The 19096-nt window shown below is 40.8% G+C and overlaps 1 protein-coding gene across 1 annotated transcript in view; it reads right to left on the reverse strand.

Annotated features, from left to right (window-relative positions):
• Window positions 1-13968, reverse strand: part of pdm3 (POU-domain protein pdm3) — a 113851-nt gene extending 99883 nt beyond the window's left edge. The window contains exons 1-2 of the mRNA XM_018551812.1: window positions 13893-13968; window positions 4097-4392 (exon numbers count right to left, since the gene is read on the reverse strand). Of these exons, the coding sequence (XP_018407314.1) occupies window positions 4097-4363 (267 nt within the window). The 5' untranslated portion in view covers window positions 4364-4392; window positions 13893-13968. The remainder of the gene's footprint in view (window positions 1-4096; window positions 4393-13892) is intronic.
• Window positions 13969-19096: the final 5128 nt, after the last annotated feature.

The raw sequence follows: 19096 nt of genomic DNA on the forward strand, positions 1-19096 counted from the left end.
TTGCCACTCATTTCCACGTTCGTCGTTCTGACCGCGTTGCTTTACGGACGATCGCCCGTCAAACGTACGTTTTTATTAGCTAAATCTTTTGCGACAGGCAAGTATAATAATGCGTCATAAAACTGTGGAGTTTTTTTTTTTTACGAAAATGCGACTGCCGTACGAGTCTCGCCTCGTTCTTGGATCACTGACGCGAATATTGAACGTATTGTAAGTTCCATCCGCACTGATCAGCCGCGTTAAATCATAATCGCATAATAACGACAATTTCTTTATGCAAGAGCATTATTATCTCTCAAATCGTCCTCTCTACAATCTGGGGAATGCGAAATGTCAAATCGAGGAATGCTGTAGCAGTCTATTGCATACAGCTAGCGAATATCATTATATACTGCATGTAAAAATATAATAAAACCATAGTACAATAACCACATTTTTTTACGACCGATCAAGGTGCGGGACATCTCAGCGAGTCAAAAGCCGACTGCTTCTCCCCGGATTCTAATCAGCAGCCGCAGAGACCTGTGCGGAGAAGGGGGGGGTTTCGCTCAACAATAATCATAATAATTGTGAAATCCGATCGAAATGCAATTGAGTCGCTGAAATGAGCCACCGAGGTAATGAGATCCGATCCGTCTGGGTGTTCGCGACTCCCCTGAATCGTTTACCTTCAATCACTTTCTTGACAGATGCATTTACGGTCGGGACTGGTGGCCATCAAGCTGGAATGCGCCTTAAGGCTGGTTACGGCGTATCGATCCATCGGACGGTCAACGCGCCGGATTCAGCTACGTGAAATTTGCGTCTTCGGATTCGAGAGGGTCTGGATAGGGTCGCTGCTTCTGCGGCAAAGCCTGTAGATGGTTTAGCGGCTTCTATCGTGTGACCGACGAAATCTTCGGGACCACGAGTGGAGGAATATTCGTGACGATGCATCCGTCGAGCGTTTAACGGTTTCCGGTCCGCAGATGTGTCTGTGAGATACGCGAATATTTGCATATATATGCACATTACTGCGGTCTTTGCGAATGCAAAGGGTGCTCGATCCGTTTCGAGTTCGCGTTTCTCTAGCATTGCGCGATATATTCGTTTTGTATTTTTAAATTATATTTTGCACTACGCATATTCCCATGCTTGTAGAGCGGACCATTTGTTTTTATTGGTTATTTAAATGTTTTGCGAAAAATTTTTAGCTGAGAATACATGTGCGCGTAGTTCGTTTACGAATCTTTTAACTAGTGTCTCGATTGTGCGGATAACCATGTGCGCCTTACCAAATCTCTATTTGTTCTTTATATCTTATTAGCGTCGCTGAATATTCCATTATTCTACCGAGAAAGAGAGATATTCCGCAATTAAGAGGAACGGCTAATGGCACTGAGGGGGTCGTTAAGAATACCGCGTTCAAAGGTCTAATAATTTATGATTGTCGAACAGAAGTTCGAGCGACTGTGAAACTCTACGCGATGAAATCGCGGATAAATTATTCCGTTGATATAACACTCTCGCATGTCTTCGCTCATCGATCGATTCCGTAAAGTGTGCGAGATTTATTCTCGATGTTCCCAATCGAGAAAATTAACAATGTCGCTTCGACGACGGTCGCGAGGGAATGTTTTTACGCGCGAACAACCGCTGGACGATGATGATCGATCGTGTCGCAGGATATTTCTCCTTTTCGTCGCCCTACGTACGTATATTTTGCCACGGAAACGCGGACGGCATTATTATCCGTCCTGTTGTTACGTGCATCGGTGGGATATTTCTTTTTACCGGGCGCGAATGAAACATTCTCCTTCTTTTGCGCGTAAATTGCACGCTCTCAGATGCGAGCCAGGCATTAAGTCCGTGCGTCGAGTCCGGCATGGATACCGTGTTTGCCGACGGGATAATAGTGTAATGGATGGACAGGGACAACGAGCTCTAAACGGATGAGACTGCCGTTTTCGAGACTCTAGTCGAGAGACACGCTGTCGTCGTGTCTAGGGTCGCGGTTGTTCTCCTCCGTCGCTTAATTGGCATCATTGTCGAATTCTTCGTAGAGTCTAATTCTTTACGTTTAAGAATATCGTACGGCTTGCGCGTTGTGGCAATTAAGATCTTAAAGTGACGGATGAACGCAACGTGACTTAATTATATCATTATCAACAAAGCGGTTTGTGCTGTGTGACGCTAGAAATTTACTGTAACGTGGATTTATGATAGACTTTCAGATTATTTTTGTATTCGCTATGATATCTCTGGACGAATGGTATATTGGCTTTATAGATTACATTTACATTCCATTTTTTTAAACTAACGAGAGACGACTCTGTAGAAAGTCGATAAGTGAGAGTTAATTGTCCCAAAGGAAAGTAGACACGTTTGACGACTATAGTAATCCCCGAACGCTTGTTTGCTAAAGTTTCCCTACTGGCTAGTCCGATGTGCAAGCATCGACAAAACTGGTCACCGTTCATTGAAGCGGGTACATATAAGCTACGTGCAAATATTTTCCGCTTTACGATCGTACAGCTGGTGAAGTCAGGATTTCCTCATAATACTTTACCGCCTCGTTCCAACGACTTACGACTACCGTTGCTTACAACTAATTTCACTACACGAGAAATAATTAACGACCGATTTGTCATTCATTAATGAGTTTTCGCTCCGCTTGTCTGCATCTCCTGATCGAAAAAGTCTTTTCTAATTTTTGTATGAATCTCATCGCCGTGTGTTTCTCCGCACGAGTAAGTTTCACATTAATATCGATAAATTCGTGTAATGTTAGTAATAGTATTTATAAAATGCGATTTGTTTGCGATTAACATTTAAATTATTTTTAATACTGAAGATTATTGGTCAGGCAGATTTGATTGGAAAGAGGGTCAATAAAAATGATTTTATTCTATATAGTTGGACAACTTTATGTGATACTTTTAAAAAAATGCACATACTATTAGAAATTATAATATTTCATCTTTTTGATTTATCTACATAGTTTTTGCTACTTTGTTTCAATTTATATTAAACGAGAAACGAGTTACGTTATAACAGGCGATCGATCGCTTAATATGATGATTAGTTTCCTGTCATTTACATATGAATTATAATATTTTTATCTGTGTCTCCCTCAGTTTGTTATCATTTTAATATAATTATAAAATATACCGCTCGAGATTGCGCAAGCAAGTAACCAGACTAACGACTTTCTTTTCGAATAATTACTTGATATATACTATAGATATGTTATCATACTATGATCATGACAAGAATCTATTTTATACACTACGTATAAATTGTGCATTATATAATTCTATAGAATTAAATTCCACAACGAGAATTTTGGTTCCCGGATATTAGCAAATGTTACGTAATCTCTTGACATAAATCGATATACAAAACTGCCATTGATTTAATGTCTGATATTACTAGATCGAATTCTTTAAAAAAAGATTTTGTTAAATACGTTTTAAAAAATATAACACACGTTAACAAACGAAATCGCGTACACCGTCATTTTTGTGAAAGTCATTCGAGTATGTTTTATTTTGTACGTTAATCTTAAACAGGTCAAAAAGATCATTGGCCGATTTAGGTTGAGATGCGTCGTAGCAGCTACTTAACCGTACAATTGGTTGTCATTGACACACAAAACCGTTAATAACGAGTGTGATGACCATCTAGATCGCTGAGGCAGCTACTTAACAATTGGTTGTCATTGACACACAAAACCGTTAATAACGAGTGTGATGACCATCTAGATCGCTGTATACTTTAGCACAGCTGTATAAGCGATATTTCTATCCCTTCAACCGAAGCGTGGCTCGAGCAATCGCTCAAGAATACTAACCGACAGAAATAGGCCGTCGGTATCTTACATAGTAATTAACTACTTGCTACGTCAAGCTAAAATATATATATAATGCCGAAATGATTTTCCAGACACTGTACGTTCGTTTTTACGGCAGTAATTGTTAATGCTTGTCATGCAATGTGTTGCGATTTCCGCCCAAGCGTAACCGCTCGGCGAGCAAAACACAACGAAAATGAACAATCGAAAGCAGTTAGCCGATTCCCAACATCAATAATCGACGAGAGGAATTCCTGCGCTTACCTCGCTCTTGAGATTCAATGGCACATCGCAGGGGGCGTCCAGCTCTGCCTCCGCTTTCACCTGATGAGACAGCATACTGAGGCTGTGCCGGGGCGGTACGGCGGTCGCCAGCATGTTGGAATGCTGCAGATGCTGAAGACGAGGCTGGAGATGGGGCTGGTGGTGATAAGGCGACGACAATTGGGTGTTCAGAGTGCGAAGATCAGCTGGCGGGGAAGCGGGCGCAGCAGTACTGCTCTGTTCCTCCTCGGCCGAACCCTCCGCCATGTCAGCCTTGCATCCCGGGGACTCGTAATCTGCAAATCGACCAAAACTCTCGGAGGACCGTTCTAATAGCGGGCGCGCCGCCGCGCGCAGATCCTGGTAGGACGCAATCCCATTATAGCGCGAGTATAATTCGCGCGTTTCGATTCAATAGCGAAACTGTTGCGTCGTGCCTAATAACGCTCTCGTGTTTTCGATTTAATGCTATTTTAGGAATCTGAATAAAGGAATCATATATGTGCGATTTTCATTGTGAATATAGAGCTCTCTCTCTCTCTCTCTTTCTCTTTCATATCTAGAGAATCTCTAAATATAGTTAAATATAATTACACGTATATTTCTTAACAAGTGTATTGACTTAACTTAATGACTATTAAAAAAAAAACAGGGCAGCTATATGGAATACTTTTCTTTAATAAAAGGCGAACGAAGCAATTTTCCACGAAAGACGAGAAAACCTTGTTAAACGATCGATATCAATTTGGACAGCTTTTGGTTCTTCAAGAACCAAAAAAGAAGATGACACGCGCGAGATGCTAATTAAACCGGCACGACGCGACGCAACGCGCGGTACCGCATCAGCCATATCGAACGGCAGCGCGTGCAGCTGTTAAGAATGCAGACACTGGAAATTAGGAGGCCCGTTCATCTTCCAACTTCAAAGCAAAAACATTTGGTTGGCGCATCGCATCGGATGGGAGATAGAGAAAGGGAGACGTAGCGGCGCGAGAGGCGCCGAGGGAGGATTCAGAATAAAATCGCCGCGACTAAACGCGCTACCGCCCGCAGTCATCCTCTCCATCCCCCGTCCGCCCCGCATTTATCCGCCTAATTATTTTTATCTAAGCGTTCAGTTAGTAAGAATTCAAGGGCAATGAAATCACACACTACCGTCTGGACAGGCCGTTCCCTCGTCGCCTTCTGCTCGCGTCTCTCGTTTCTCCACCACCACCACCACCACCACCGCCGCCACCGCCGCCGCCACCTCTACCGCCTGCCTCGTCGCGCCGCGGCGGCCGTCGTATACTTGGTGAACGCAACTAATAACATCTGCTTCTATTTTTGCGCTGGCCCGAGTCCAGCGCTTTACTTTTTAAAAGCCGCGCGCCTATGACGAACGGCTGGATGGATCATCGAGCGGAAGCCCGGGCGTGGGGGGCCGAGAGTGAAACGAGCCGGTTATTCTGGACAAATTATTGTCAAAGGGCGAGAAAACACCTTCTGCCTGCGAGCTACTTTGTTCCTCATAAAAGGCGTTTTATAATGGCCATCGTAAAAATATTTGATGCTGTGCTTTAAAACGGCAGCGTGTTTATAATAAAAGCGTTAGGTCGTTGGGTACCAAATAGACCGCTCACAAGTGCAAACTCTGGTGTTAATGTCGCCTGTTCCCTATAAATATGGGTGTCCTAACGCGCATCCGCGATATGTAGCGTCTGCTTAGCGACAATCGCACGAGTTTCTCAAAGATGCTGACATGATTGAACGAGAGCGAGAGAAACGCGCGTCTTTTTCTGACGAAGCCGCAGACTCTGCCACCGATTGCTGTGGCTTTGAACTTAAAGTGATTTATACCATACTTCACGAACCGAGAAGCGAGAAAAATGATCCAGATTTATTTTTGCGTCTGCTTGACATTGTTCACCTGTTTTCATATTATTTTGCCGCTACATTTTCAATTCATCGAGTAAGCATAATCATCTTCAGCATCCACAAATTTAAAATAATGCAAATTTCTTTCTCTTCAACAAAATTAATCTCAATTCTTTTAATATACATTTTACAAATAAGAAATAGAATATTTCTTTGAAGATAGAAAGGAGAATCTACTGTTACAGATAAATATGTCGTGATTTCAAAAGAATTTTTTTTCTTACACAGACAATACGATCTTTTAGCGTTTTTGTATCAAAATTGCATACAAAAACGAATACGTTGATTAGATGATATGATACATTTAAATACATATATAATAAGATGATTATTACATGTTATTTTTATATTCTTTTACTTATTGTATCAATTGAGAATTTACAATGACAGGTATATAATATTGTGCAAAAGACAAAATTATCATATTTTAACAGTCGTATTTGTCTCACATCAATTAAAACGGTGGAATAAATCAGTCCAGTATGCAGGATCCGCAGCTAGGCGAAGAGATCGCATCGATCATCGCTACGAGGAATTAATTTACGCAACGTGCAACGAGAGGAGCTTTGCTGCTAATTAAGCTGATTAATAAGCATTATTCGATTTTTGTGCTATGGGATCGACTGCCGATAAATGGCTTGTAGGTTAATTCTCATTGATGCCCGTCGCAAAGACAAAACTGTCATACGATAATTTTATCTTTAGGCGATTAATACATCTTGACGAGGAAGTTAATATTATGCGAATACATTAGAATTAATTACACTTGAAGATTTCTGATAAAACAAAATTTTAATTTATATACACACATGTATTTCGAAAAAAAAAAAAAAAGAACCCTTAGAATATTTAATCCTCAAATATTTTTTTCCCCCATTTTATAAGAACGCGCCACCGGAGCAAGACTGTATGCAACCTATCTTTTTTCCGTTTGCAGTCATTAATTTCCGTCGGAATCATATTAATCGCTGTAGGGCTGCGCCCGTGAAATTACTAGACGCTTTAACCACCGGCTGTCCAAACCGAATTCGTCCGCAGCGATTATTATATCGCGTCCTGAGGTCTAATGCCGGGTATTCCGAAAGCTAGCCAATTAGTATCGTCGATTTGGATGCTTTAATGAGAGTGCGGTTTCATTAGCGTATCGCATCGCCCTCACGGTTTGTGATTTGTGAAATAGAAGAGGAATTCTTAACCGGACGAAGATATCGCGAGTGATTATAGCGCGATCGTTCAAACGTCACCATAGCCGACCGTTTGAAAATTGGTACCTTCATCGTGCGACCTTGAAAAATGCGTTATTCGATCGAGATCGCATAAATCTTTCGAAAAAGGTAAGGGGCTACCCACAGGGTTCTTCTGCCAAGATATTCGACATACAAATTAAATCGGGCATTCTTCGTACGGGCAATATTTTATGTTCCATTCAAACTGCTCTGTTAAAAATTTCCGATTTCTCCTATACGATCGTCGAGTTATTCTCCGGAACGGTAAAGTGAATTTCCTTTCGCATCGTATCGCCAACGCCTCTTTCAATCGCGACTTCTCCCGTAGTAATCACTCGCTGAATAAACGGTGAAAGTCCGTGTAATAGGACGCGCGATTTATACGCCAAGGCGATTGATATGAGAATCACTCGAGGATCTCTGAAAGCAATTAAAACAGGCGCGTTACGCATGATGCTGTCATCTGATCAGACGCGACACGATACGATGAATCCTTTCCTACCGTGTGTGTGTGTGTGTGTGTGGGAGTTTTCGAAGCCTGGCAGTCATCCACCCTCGGGAGGAGTGTCCTCGGGCGACACCGTTTCCTGATTTTGTCGTATACCCTTACATTCCTTCTTCTCACTTCTTCTCACGTCAGTCAGCCCGTGTCTTTCTTCCGCGTCTTGCTATTAGCCCGCGGCATGCATCCATGTCGCTATAATGTAACCATTTCGCATTATAGTTCTACAGCCGACATCGTCAACGACAACGACAACGACAACGACGACGACGACGACGTGGAAGCAGCGTCAGCGGCAGCGTGCAATTAAGGGGTTGATTGATGTTAATTCAAAGGGTAATTAAGAATGTTGCGCATAAAAATCCAGTAATTTATGGTCATTGAGGATAATTATATGTTGACCAGCTTGTAATTGCAAGCGCTTCGTGGTATAGCGCGCCGCATACGCGTCCAGGGTTCGCGAGTAGCAGCTACCTAGTGCGCGGTAAGAATGTGTAAATGTGTGCGGACCTCTCAGAGAGAGCGTGTGCGGGCGGGGATATACGGTCTCAGATCGCGGCTTATTATAGGGGCCAGTAGATAAGGTGGGTTTAGAAACAACCGGGCGCCTCTGGCCAGCGGATAGTTTCTACGTAGCCGCCAACATTCTCCTCTTGGTACGCCGCTCCGGGCTATGGAGATGTGTATAAACCACCTAAGCCGAAGCCTCCAAGGCAGTCGCGATTTACGAGGCCGATTCCTAACCGTCAAGACGGCAGTTTTAGAATTCTAGGCCCGGTCCAATTCGCGCCCGACACGCGGCGCGACGCGACGCACAAATCGCGGCGCTGCGTGTCTGGGGTATACGCTCTCACCGTGTGCGGTGTTCAAGTCGTCGCTATAAATAACTAAACGCGGATAATCGCCATATGGCCACGCATGCAACGAACCACTGACCGTTTCTCCGTAGCACTGACGATGCTTCGCTTTCGATTTCCTGGTACAAGTCTATTCATCGAGAGCTTTTCGCTCGAGCCGCGAATTGCGCGTCAGTATTTCTAATTTCGTATCTTGACACGCAGAGATCGGGAAATCATTTGAATCGCGTTTGTCTAATCTCTTGATAAATTCTCTGTATAACTTTAATTTGATGAAACGATCGACAAACGAGATTTATAAAAAAAAAAATAAATAAGAACGAAGAAGTCTTCAATTCATCAATATGAACGAGAGGGTGAACAACGTGATATAGAAAAGCATGTAGTATGGATCCCACCCTCCTACTTAAAACACTGCCAATAAAAAGATCCCAGCGGGACCAGTTGGCAACCGCCCATCGAGACATTGTCCTTGTCGAGTCTCTTTTTTTTTCACGATCCCGTAATCGACCAGGCGTCCTAATGACAAAGCATAATCGTGGCTTTGTGGCGTCTGACCAAGTATTAATGTTAAAGAGACGTAAGAAAGAAACTCGCGCGTGCATATATGAACGTGCTTGTGTATGGTCGATTCGGATTACCCGGTGGATACTCGCCAGTTTGCTACGATCGAGCAGTAAATGCAATATAATAAGCGTACGATAGATTAAACCGCTTCGTGCTACCCTTCTGTATAGCAGTTTCGCTTCACCGGCACGAGCGAGCATAATTAAGGCGAGCGTACAAAGAATCCGGCCGCATCCGTGTTGGTTAATTCGCATCGACCTTTAACTCGCGTACGTACATAGGCATATCGGCTAAGGTAATGGCCGTTCCGTGCGATACCATTCTGTCAGAAATCCGAGGGGCTTTGTCCCGAGTCACGAAACGCAAGGATTAAACTGAACAGCGCACCGTTAATGCGACTGTGCGAACGCCTCGTCGAGATTGACGCTACGGTATCAGAGTATGCGTGTCGTAAGAGCGTGTGCGTGTGCGCGTAACGCGCGCATCGTCGGGCGCGAGAGTGCCCATAAATCGGCGCCGAAGGGGTTCGGCATCAACACGCGTTATCCAAGACGTGATATTTTACGCCCTCGTCGGAATTCCGCTATTACAAACATTTTGCATTATTCCGGTGAAATTCTTTTTCGAGACGGTAATCGAAGCGAAAGCTAATCCCGTACTCAGAAATGAGTTCAGCGCACGAAAATAGAATTGTATGCGCGAAAAGGTTCTGACACAATGACGAACGTCTATTATTAATCCGTGTCACGTGAATTAAAAATGCGCGATTTCCTTATTTTATTCAAGATAATCACGCGATTCGACATCGCGTTTTACGAGATTGATAAAAAGCATCGCTTTACGCTGAAATTTGAAAACACCGCAAGAGAAGAACGCTTAACTGCTCCGCGCGACCGTATCCTCGAAAGACGCAGGAAGAATATTTTATACTTTACGGCGCCCAGCGTCGTTGAGGTTTTGCCGGATAAAAAAAAGTGTCAGCTCTCGCTGGCTAAATCAGAGCTCCGAGTGCATTAAACTCCGTGAATTACCACAAATAGAACTTTAACCGCACATGCCCATTATAATGGCACCCCCTGCTGAAGATGTATTTACGTACTAAACCGTCTTCTCGTGGCTCACGCTGAGTCGTCGGAATTAACATCTGGCCCCAAAAACACGCTACACGCTTCATTGGATCTCTTTTTTTCGTTCTTATAGGCTAACTAACTGTTCCACTAGAACTACGCTTCCGATTATTTACAGACGAGTGCACATTTTCTCGCTCTTATAAAATGATTTAATTATTCCTATCTATTAAAAGACAAATCGCAGTTCATAACGTTATTATACAGTAGAGAAAATTATATTGTAATTTTTAAAGAAAAGCGAAGAAGGATATGAAAGAGGAATGAACGGTAACCTAAAGGATTACTTAGCCTTCTTAATTCATTGGCGTTTCCTCCCCTTTACAAAAGAAAACATTGGTAGCGTGTTGGAGACAGAATGATTTTGAAAGTGGTTTTACATGTAAATTAGATCTATTAAAATATCAGAATATAGTTTAGCCGACATTTAAAAACACGTAGGGCTGAGGCAACTCTCTATCCGTCAAATCGTAAGCCGCTCGGAGCTATTACGTGCGTGCGTGTTTCTTCATGAATTATTAGAATTAATGAGCTCGCGCACACATTGCTTTCTTTCTACTATGTTACGAAGGCCAATCATAAATATGCCGGCAGGGAAATTTTGGAGTAACAAAGCAGCATTACTTTTTTATGCCATAAAATTGGTTAAGTCATTAATGTATTTCATGCAAATAGTACATAAATCAATATAATGTATAGTATCATTTTATAGTAATTTCTTTCGCCGATAAATTAATATTTGCAAAAAAAGAGTTCGCATTTTCTTGTGTACATAAAGAATCGACAGAGACGAAAAAGAAATTTTGTAATTTATCCGTAATTTACAGTAAGTAATTATTACTGCCTTTAAGCAGCAGTGTATAAAACGACGGATAAATGTAACACCTTAACACTTGACATGTTGAGTTTGCAACAGAACCTTCTTACCCGAAATGATTTCCGAGTCGATAATCGATGAAGATTCTCGGGTGGAAAACAGAATAGCGCGGCTGTAAAGCGAACTGGAAGTGGGTAAAGTTGTAGAACGAAATGTTATCGTGCGCCGGATTGTCGGCAGGGGTTGAACCGAGTGAAGGGGAAGCCTTGAATGGGGAAGCCAACGAGAGCGGGAGCGAGGGTGATGAGAATAAGAGGAAAGAGAGAAAAGGAAGAGAGAGAGAGAGAAAGAAAGAAGCAAAAAGATATAAGAAGGGAATTCATTTTCTTGACCTCGGCAACAAACACAGTAATTCTAGCGATCTTTGATTGTGATACTTTCGAATTAATTTGCAACAAAAAAATTCTCACTGGTCTTTTCTTTATAACAATAAGTAATCTTTAATAGTTTTTTTTTAATCGCGACAATAAAATAATTGAAATCTTCCTTTCTCTAATATTGTGATTAAAAGAAAGAAAACTACGAATATTCAATACATTTTTATGACATAATTATCGTCGTAAAAAATTATTGAACATTTCTTATTTTTTTTTACAATTTTATGCGTAGTATTTAGAAAGCTTAAAACAAAGCCTCGCTGAAATTCGGCATCATTTAGTCAAGATGAAGCACCTCGCTTTCTTTGTGTCGATTCCAAAGCGCCAAACTCCAACGATATCGCGAATCAAGTGTTTCCTTTGGGATTTTCTGCTTTCAACTCTCTGCGTCTATTCCCACCGACAATGATTCGCTTGGCCAACCCCGACTATCTCGCTTCCACTTTCGGTGGCTAGAGTTTACCGCTCTCCCTCTCTTCCGACTGCTCCAACCCTCTCTCATCAACCCTCCGTGTTCCCGAGGCGGCAAGCAAAGAACTCTCCTACCCTCGGGCAGCTCACACTGATTTTCCACCCTCGTCACCCTTCCCATCCACCACCATCACCCCCTCTTCCTCCACCTCTGCTTCTGCCTCCTCTCCACCCCCAGAGCTCACGCCGTCACTCGTAGTCACGCCACCAACACGTGCTCCTGTTTACCTCTCCGGTCATATGGTCGGGGAGGTAACGCGATGCACATTCAACGACATTGTCGTTTAATCACAAAAATATCTATCAACATATGTCGGTCGATCGAAAAAGTTCACGCGGATTAGACATATTATAAATTATTTTGTCAAAAGAAGTAAGAATGAAAAGGAGACGTAGATATATATAAGTAATGGGGACATATTAAAAATCCAGTACTGTGATCTCATTACTTATGAATCATTAACAGATCTGTTATTGAATTTTATTTTGAGCAAACTTGATGCAATGTTATACTCGGATTGTCGATAAATAGTATTGTTTCTTATACAATTTATATGTATAATAGAATCAATTATTTCGTCGACGATGATTTCGTCTCCTCGCGCAATAAATTATTACTTTGATACATAAATGTATATACATACATATATATATATTATATATATATCTTTCAAAATCAATATTATTTCCTTTACGAAACGTCACTAATTTTGCAACATATACAAAGAAACAATAAACTTCTTTGACAGATATCTTAAAAAATTATTTATTAATTAGCCAAATATATTGTAGTTTTGAATTCTATTATATATTTCTCTTAAAATAAAATTCTTCTTTCGAATTGCAAATTTAACCTTTGTATATTATTAACACAATTTAAGAACTGAATGCATTCAGAATGAATGATAATATTGTATTATATCACACGTCTTAAAAATAGTGTATATCACATTCTTGTTAATCATGATAATTACTCGTTCTATGAGTCTTATCTAATATAATATCCACGTGATTATATATATTTCTCTGTATTTCTCCACAAAAGACAGTAAAGACTAAGAGAATTCTATTCGACCACATTACGTTTACATGCTCAGCCGATCCCTCAATTAGCATTTCCAGGTCACACACTCGACGTAGACACGAGTATACGCGGGCGCGCATAATTATCGCGCTAATTATTAGTACGTAGCTAAGTATCCGGATGAAATTATCACCGAGTTGAAGTGAAGCGTATAGAGAACGAAACGCTGTTTTCGATCCCCTGCCAGCAGAATTCCCGCGTGACCAAGCTTTGGGAGAGGAACTTCCTTAATTACCGAGATTAACTTAATGATATCGAGCCAACGAGTACCGCTCACGAGGCACGCAACTGCCACATGTGGATATGCGCTCGGCATGGAAATGGACAGATAGATCTCAGGACTGACTTCTCCCTCATTAATTTCACTAGTCATTCTATATCTTAACGCGATTGTAATCTTAACGTTTATTCAGTTTTTATTAATATTAAATTTAATATACACACAACATTGAACAGTAACGAGCATAGTGGAAAGATTCTGTCGTTTTGAAAAGATTGTATCCGATTGCTTTTTAATTGTCTCTCAAAGTTACGACATGAAATATACGTAAAATGTGAAATTAATTAATTTCCATTCCCATGTCTGTTTTCCCGAGGTCGATCTAAACGCGCTTACACGCGCGTGCATGTGATGCATGCGCAGGCGCGTCCGTGCACGCGGCTAATCGGTGTGCGAATGTGAGAGACTACACACGTGCAGCCGACCGGGCGCGCATTTAGAAGACCCGTCTAATTACCGAGATTAGCCTGGGTTTATAATAAGCAGGAGCGAACTCGTGCCTGACACTCACCTGAGGCGATCTGTGACTGATGTATTTGGGACGTCGTCCTGACGCGGATTTATTTAGCGGTTGTTATTTATCTCCGCCACGGTGCAATTCCGTCGCGGTCGTACCGATCTTCACCGATCAGAGCCGTCTGCCTTGCCCTCCTTCCTTCTCCGATGCCGCGCTTTTACACCCCGCTGACCCGTCTTTATTCCTTTCGAGAGATCCTCCTTCTGCCGCCTCCTCACCTCGTTCGCAAGTTTCACGATCTTCCGATAATTTTCTTACGGCGAATATTAACAGGCCGTTCTGAGAGGAGTGGCGGATCAACGTCGAGAAACGGACGATTCACTGATACATCGGCCGCCGGTGACATCAGCCTACTTAATTACAACGAGTAATTGCGAGTAATTAGGAGTGATCAAGAAGCAAACAGTTAATTGCTCGCCGCTTCATAAAACACTGCTCGATCGATCCCTTTTCTTCTCGTATCTGCCTAAGGCGATATTCGTAATTAAAAGAAACTCGGAGGACGATGAATATTTTGAGAACTTTGGACTTTTTAGTCGTTATCTGGATAATTAAAGTGTGTTTTGAAAATAAAATGATATTTTCAGTTCGAGTCTTGACACGGGATGCTCCGACGCGTCACCGGACAGATAACTAACAGATAACACGATTTTACGTGTAATGTGCTTTTAATTATTCTATTTGCGCTTGTCAAGCCATACACTTCGTAGTTGTTGTCCGTAACGTATAATTTTGCGTTGAAAAACACTGACGTGTCCACGTGATGATCACGCGCGCGTCGTAATTATCAGCGCACCTGTCGTGATAATTAGAAGCTTATTAGAGCTGTAGTCCTTGTTTCATTGCTTTCTTTTGTTCAACTATAACGTATACTCTGTCCGAGATTTTTTCTCGGAATCACCAGTAAATCGGTCCTAACACTCACGCCAATATCGTCGAGTCCTTTAATCGTCGTTTGATTAATTTCGTTTCACCTATTCTGCGCACTTGTCACGGTTTAACGTTTCCACGCATTTACTCCTAATTTATGCTCGAAACGCCGCGCAAATTGGAGCGATTGTCACGGCCACAGTGATTCAAATAGATGAAATGGAGCGACGCAACTGTCAATAGAGTCTTCTCGACACGTTTCACTGGTCAACTGTCACAGAGTTCACCGCGCTTTACCCGCGAGGCGCACCGAAAGAAGTCCCACCCCTGCGGCCACGTGCTGATAGGCCGGACAAATCGGCGCACGCAGCTGCAAGTTTAAACTTCCTGATCACTCTCTGATCCACGAACACTAGCTTTTCACCAACACGTCGCGGATGATCCTTCGTGATGATTCCCCACGAGGGAAGTGTCGATCGGTCGATCTTATCTGACTCCTCTTCTTCTGCCGATTCGAGCCTTTCGAAATAAAATTCTTCCGCAATCGGCACTGTGAATGATGATCCAGATCTCACATGGGTTCAGTATCTCGGAGTAGGCAGTCCTGATATTCACTCCTCTTCGTGTTGTCCTCGCTTGGCAGCGTGGTCGTGCACGTTGCACGACTGGAGCTCGACGCGAAAACTCGGACCTGAACCCTGACGGTCCGCAGTCTGGCTGCGTAGTGGCCCCGGCGTACAACCGAGGGAAGAACAGCCCGCCGTGACGACTCTCCCGCCCGGTGGATAGTTCCCGTAGAAGGGGTAATGTAGGCGGTACAATGGGCGGTACCGATGCGCGGAGGTGGTCCGCGAGTTACTCGCGAGATCCCGTTGTTATGATTGTTATGAGTGTCCAAGCTGCCTCCCGCGATGCACTTTGGGGGTGGTACGACCGCGAGAGGTACCTCTGTCCGTCTCTGTTTTTCCAGCATGTTCGCATCTCGCTCGCTCTGTAATATAACCACCACGAGCTCGAACGAGCTCGTAACCGTGATGCAAATCAGCCCGACGGGGCTGGTGAGTTCGCCGGCGGGGATACCCGGGAGGAGCGATCGGCACCGAGGACTGATACGGACTGCCGGAGAGTCTGCCGAGGGAGGAAAGAAGATGATCGGCACGTAGTAGTGTGATTTTAAGAACTAATCGGTAAAATCGAAAGATACTCTCGTTCAGTGTTATCTAGAAACTTGGTAAGAAGATCGCTGGAGAACGCTTTGCGATATCGTACGTTTGTGAAAAAAAGTTAAATAGACATTTTCACTATAAAAACTTATATTTCTATCCTTGTTTATGATCGGTAATGTTTAATATGGAAATAGAAAAGTCTCTATACATAGATATATTCGCTAATCAAACATAAAACTATTTATAAGGAAAACATATCAGTTTAAGAATAAGTTATAATGTAAAAGTTTTCCTTACAAGATATCATCTATTATTCATGAATATAAATTACGAAAACATCAAAGATTCTGCAAAAATAAACGCATTTCCATTCCAAATATACAATATACGCAATAATAGTAAATTTTTATAGTGTCTTAAATCAAAGAACATTTTCTTTATGTTTTCATAAGATAGGAATATTTCTCACACGTAACTAAGTTAAATTGTTGAGAATTATAAGAAAAAAAGTTACGCGATTGTTTCGTATTCGTAAATTTCGCGACTTTTTAACAAATAAAATTGCTCGATTTAAAGATAAAATACGATAACTTTGATTCAAAGAACATTAAAAATGACATCTATTTTATTTCTTTTTACCTTGTGGATATTAAATGCAATAGGTGCATAGTTGTAATGATAACAATGTGATGACAAGTGCATCTTATTCATGGAGGTGTTAAGGATTTTTTTTCTGGAGGAAGTTATCAATTCTATTAGCACATAAACAGCAATTTGTTGAATTAATCAATTGCTTTTTTGGATATTTTAGAGTTTCGAATGTCTTCTTCTTATGTATACTTTTAGTTAGGAAAAATATTAGTTTTTGTCAATCGTAACTTTTAATCATAAATTAAAAGGAGGGAGGATGAACCCCTAAACCTGTCTTTTCTGAATACCCCTATAATCCTATTGTATCTCTCCCTTTCTCTCTATCTCTAAACTGTTATGGAAATTAATAGTCTCAATCATAATGACAACCGTCTCACTTCAATTGTTGCTTAAAATGAATGAGGGTGCTCGTGAGATTATGATAGAAATCTAACACGTGATCGGTGCGTATCGCAGGAAATGACAGTTCATTTCTACATCAATTCCTGTCACGTAATTACGAAGTTTGAATTACTTCAGATCAACCCAATATCTCTATTGATATCATTAGATTTACTTGGTTATTAACTTTTATAGACGATTACAAGTGCGTCGGAACACAACGACGTTCTTGCGCGTTCAACCCTCCGACGACGTGACCAGAAGGGCACCACGAGCTATGAAGTTTTAATGACGTTTTAACGACTTAATATGAGGGTTTTATATTAAGTATATTGTTTTTTCAGTAAAATCTATATGAAATACGCATTCTTTAATGCTACTTATGATTTATCTGAAAAAAATTGCATATATTATAAGATATAAACAATTTACAAATAATATTTCAGAAAAATTTTAACACTAATGACATTTTAACATCACATTATTATATTAAGAGTTTTTATAAACTATCTAGGTAGATTACGTATGTTACGAAATTATTATTATGAAAGACATAATATATTTGAAAGACTTGTATTTTTAGGAACATACGAAAGGATTAGAATTGCAACTTCTACAGTTTTCATTAATTTTAATTTATTTTGTCTGTTGCGTGCGACTTCGATATCGAAATTTTAGTTCCGTTATAAATTTTAGTTCTGTTCTTAATTCCAAATCAGAGCGAAATCACTCGACATGATTTGATTACAAATCCATTCCGACGCGTACAAAACTGTAGGCATACGAAGTTACACGCTGTACGAGCTGGAAGGGTGCGTTTATTAAGATAGAATTTTACCCCTTTCCTGCCTATGTGCCACCCTCTCCAACGCCACTGACACCGTCCACACCCTCGGTGTTTTAATGCTCTCCCCTCATTTCTCTGTCGACCCTGATCATATTCCAGCGTGATTCGAACTTAGATATGATTCGGACGACCCGTTCGCTCTAAATTTTTGGGAGTAAAATTTTACTCCAAAATATGTGATAGTTGCACCAGTCCCACCAGAGTGTGAATTTTACTTCATTTCTTTAAGGAGTGAATTTCCTAATTTAACAAGATTAACTTTAATGATTAATATGTCGCTTTGCGAGACAGAGTTACGCTTTTTTCTGATAGATTCGTTCGTTTTATGCAAAAAAACACGTAAAATGAGCCTAATTTCGTCAAGATTGAGTGTAAAACGACTAAACTTAACATTTATCACAGTGAAATTTTAGTTTTACTATTCGGAGAATAAAATTTCACTCTGCAAAGAGAAAGAGAGAGAAACTAAATTGAAAATTAACTCTCGCTTGGAGTGATTCTTCATTCTTTAAGAGTGAGGAAATTCATTCCTTGAAGAAATTAAGTGAAATTCACTCTTGCCGGACTGACGCAACTATCACTCTCTTAGAACTTTTAGAAGTAAAATTTCATTCCCAAAAATTTAGAGTGGTGGTTTAATTTAAATAGCGATTCATTCTTTTTCTTAAAATTTCTTTTGCTTATTCTAAATTTTTGGAAGTGAAATTTCACGTTAAGGAAAGAGATAGTTGCGCCAGTCCGGTAAGAGTGAATGTCACTTAATTTCTTCATGTTTTCAAGGAGTGAGAGAGAGAATTTCCTAAAAAGTTAATTTTAGTGATTATAATAATATTTCGCTTGACGAGGTAGAGTGACGCCTTTTTTCTACCAGATTCGTTCGTTTTGTGCAAAAACATGTCGAATGAATCTAATTTCGTCAAGATTGGATATAGAGGAGTCCAAATTTAACATTTACCTTCAGTCTCTTCTTTCTCGGAGAGTGAAATTATTCACTCTTAGCAACGATTAAAAATTAACTATCCGCTTGGAGTGATTCTTTTCTCTAATAAAGAGAGAGAGAGAATGAAAAAGTGTCATTCCTGTCGAACTAGCACTTACTTCTAAAAATTTAGAGTACAACTCCTATTATCCTTTTTAATAAATTCTAATACAATTATTTAATATAGTTATTTAAAAATTGGTTTCTTCCTGTATCGATTATAAAATATATGGAATTAGTTATCATATTTAAAAAAAATCTAATGATAAACTCTTAATTCATTTGCTCAATAAATTACAATCTG

The sequence above is a fragment of the Cyphomyrmex costatus genome, unplaced genomic scaffold (assembly GCF_001594065.2).
Source record: "Cyphomyrmex costatus isolate MS0001 unplaced genomic scaffold, Ccosl1.0 scaffold10, whole genome shotgun sequence".
In the NCBI taxonomy this organism is placed as follows: Eukaryota; Metazoa; Arthropoda; class Insecta; order Hymenoptera; family Formicidae; genus Cyphomyrmex; species Cyphomyrmex costatus.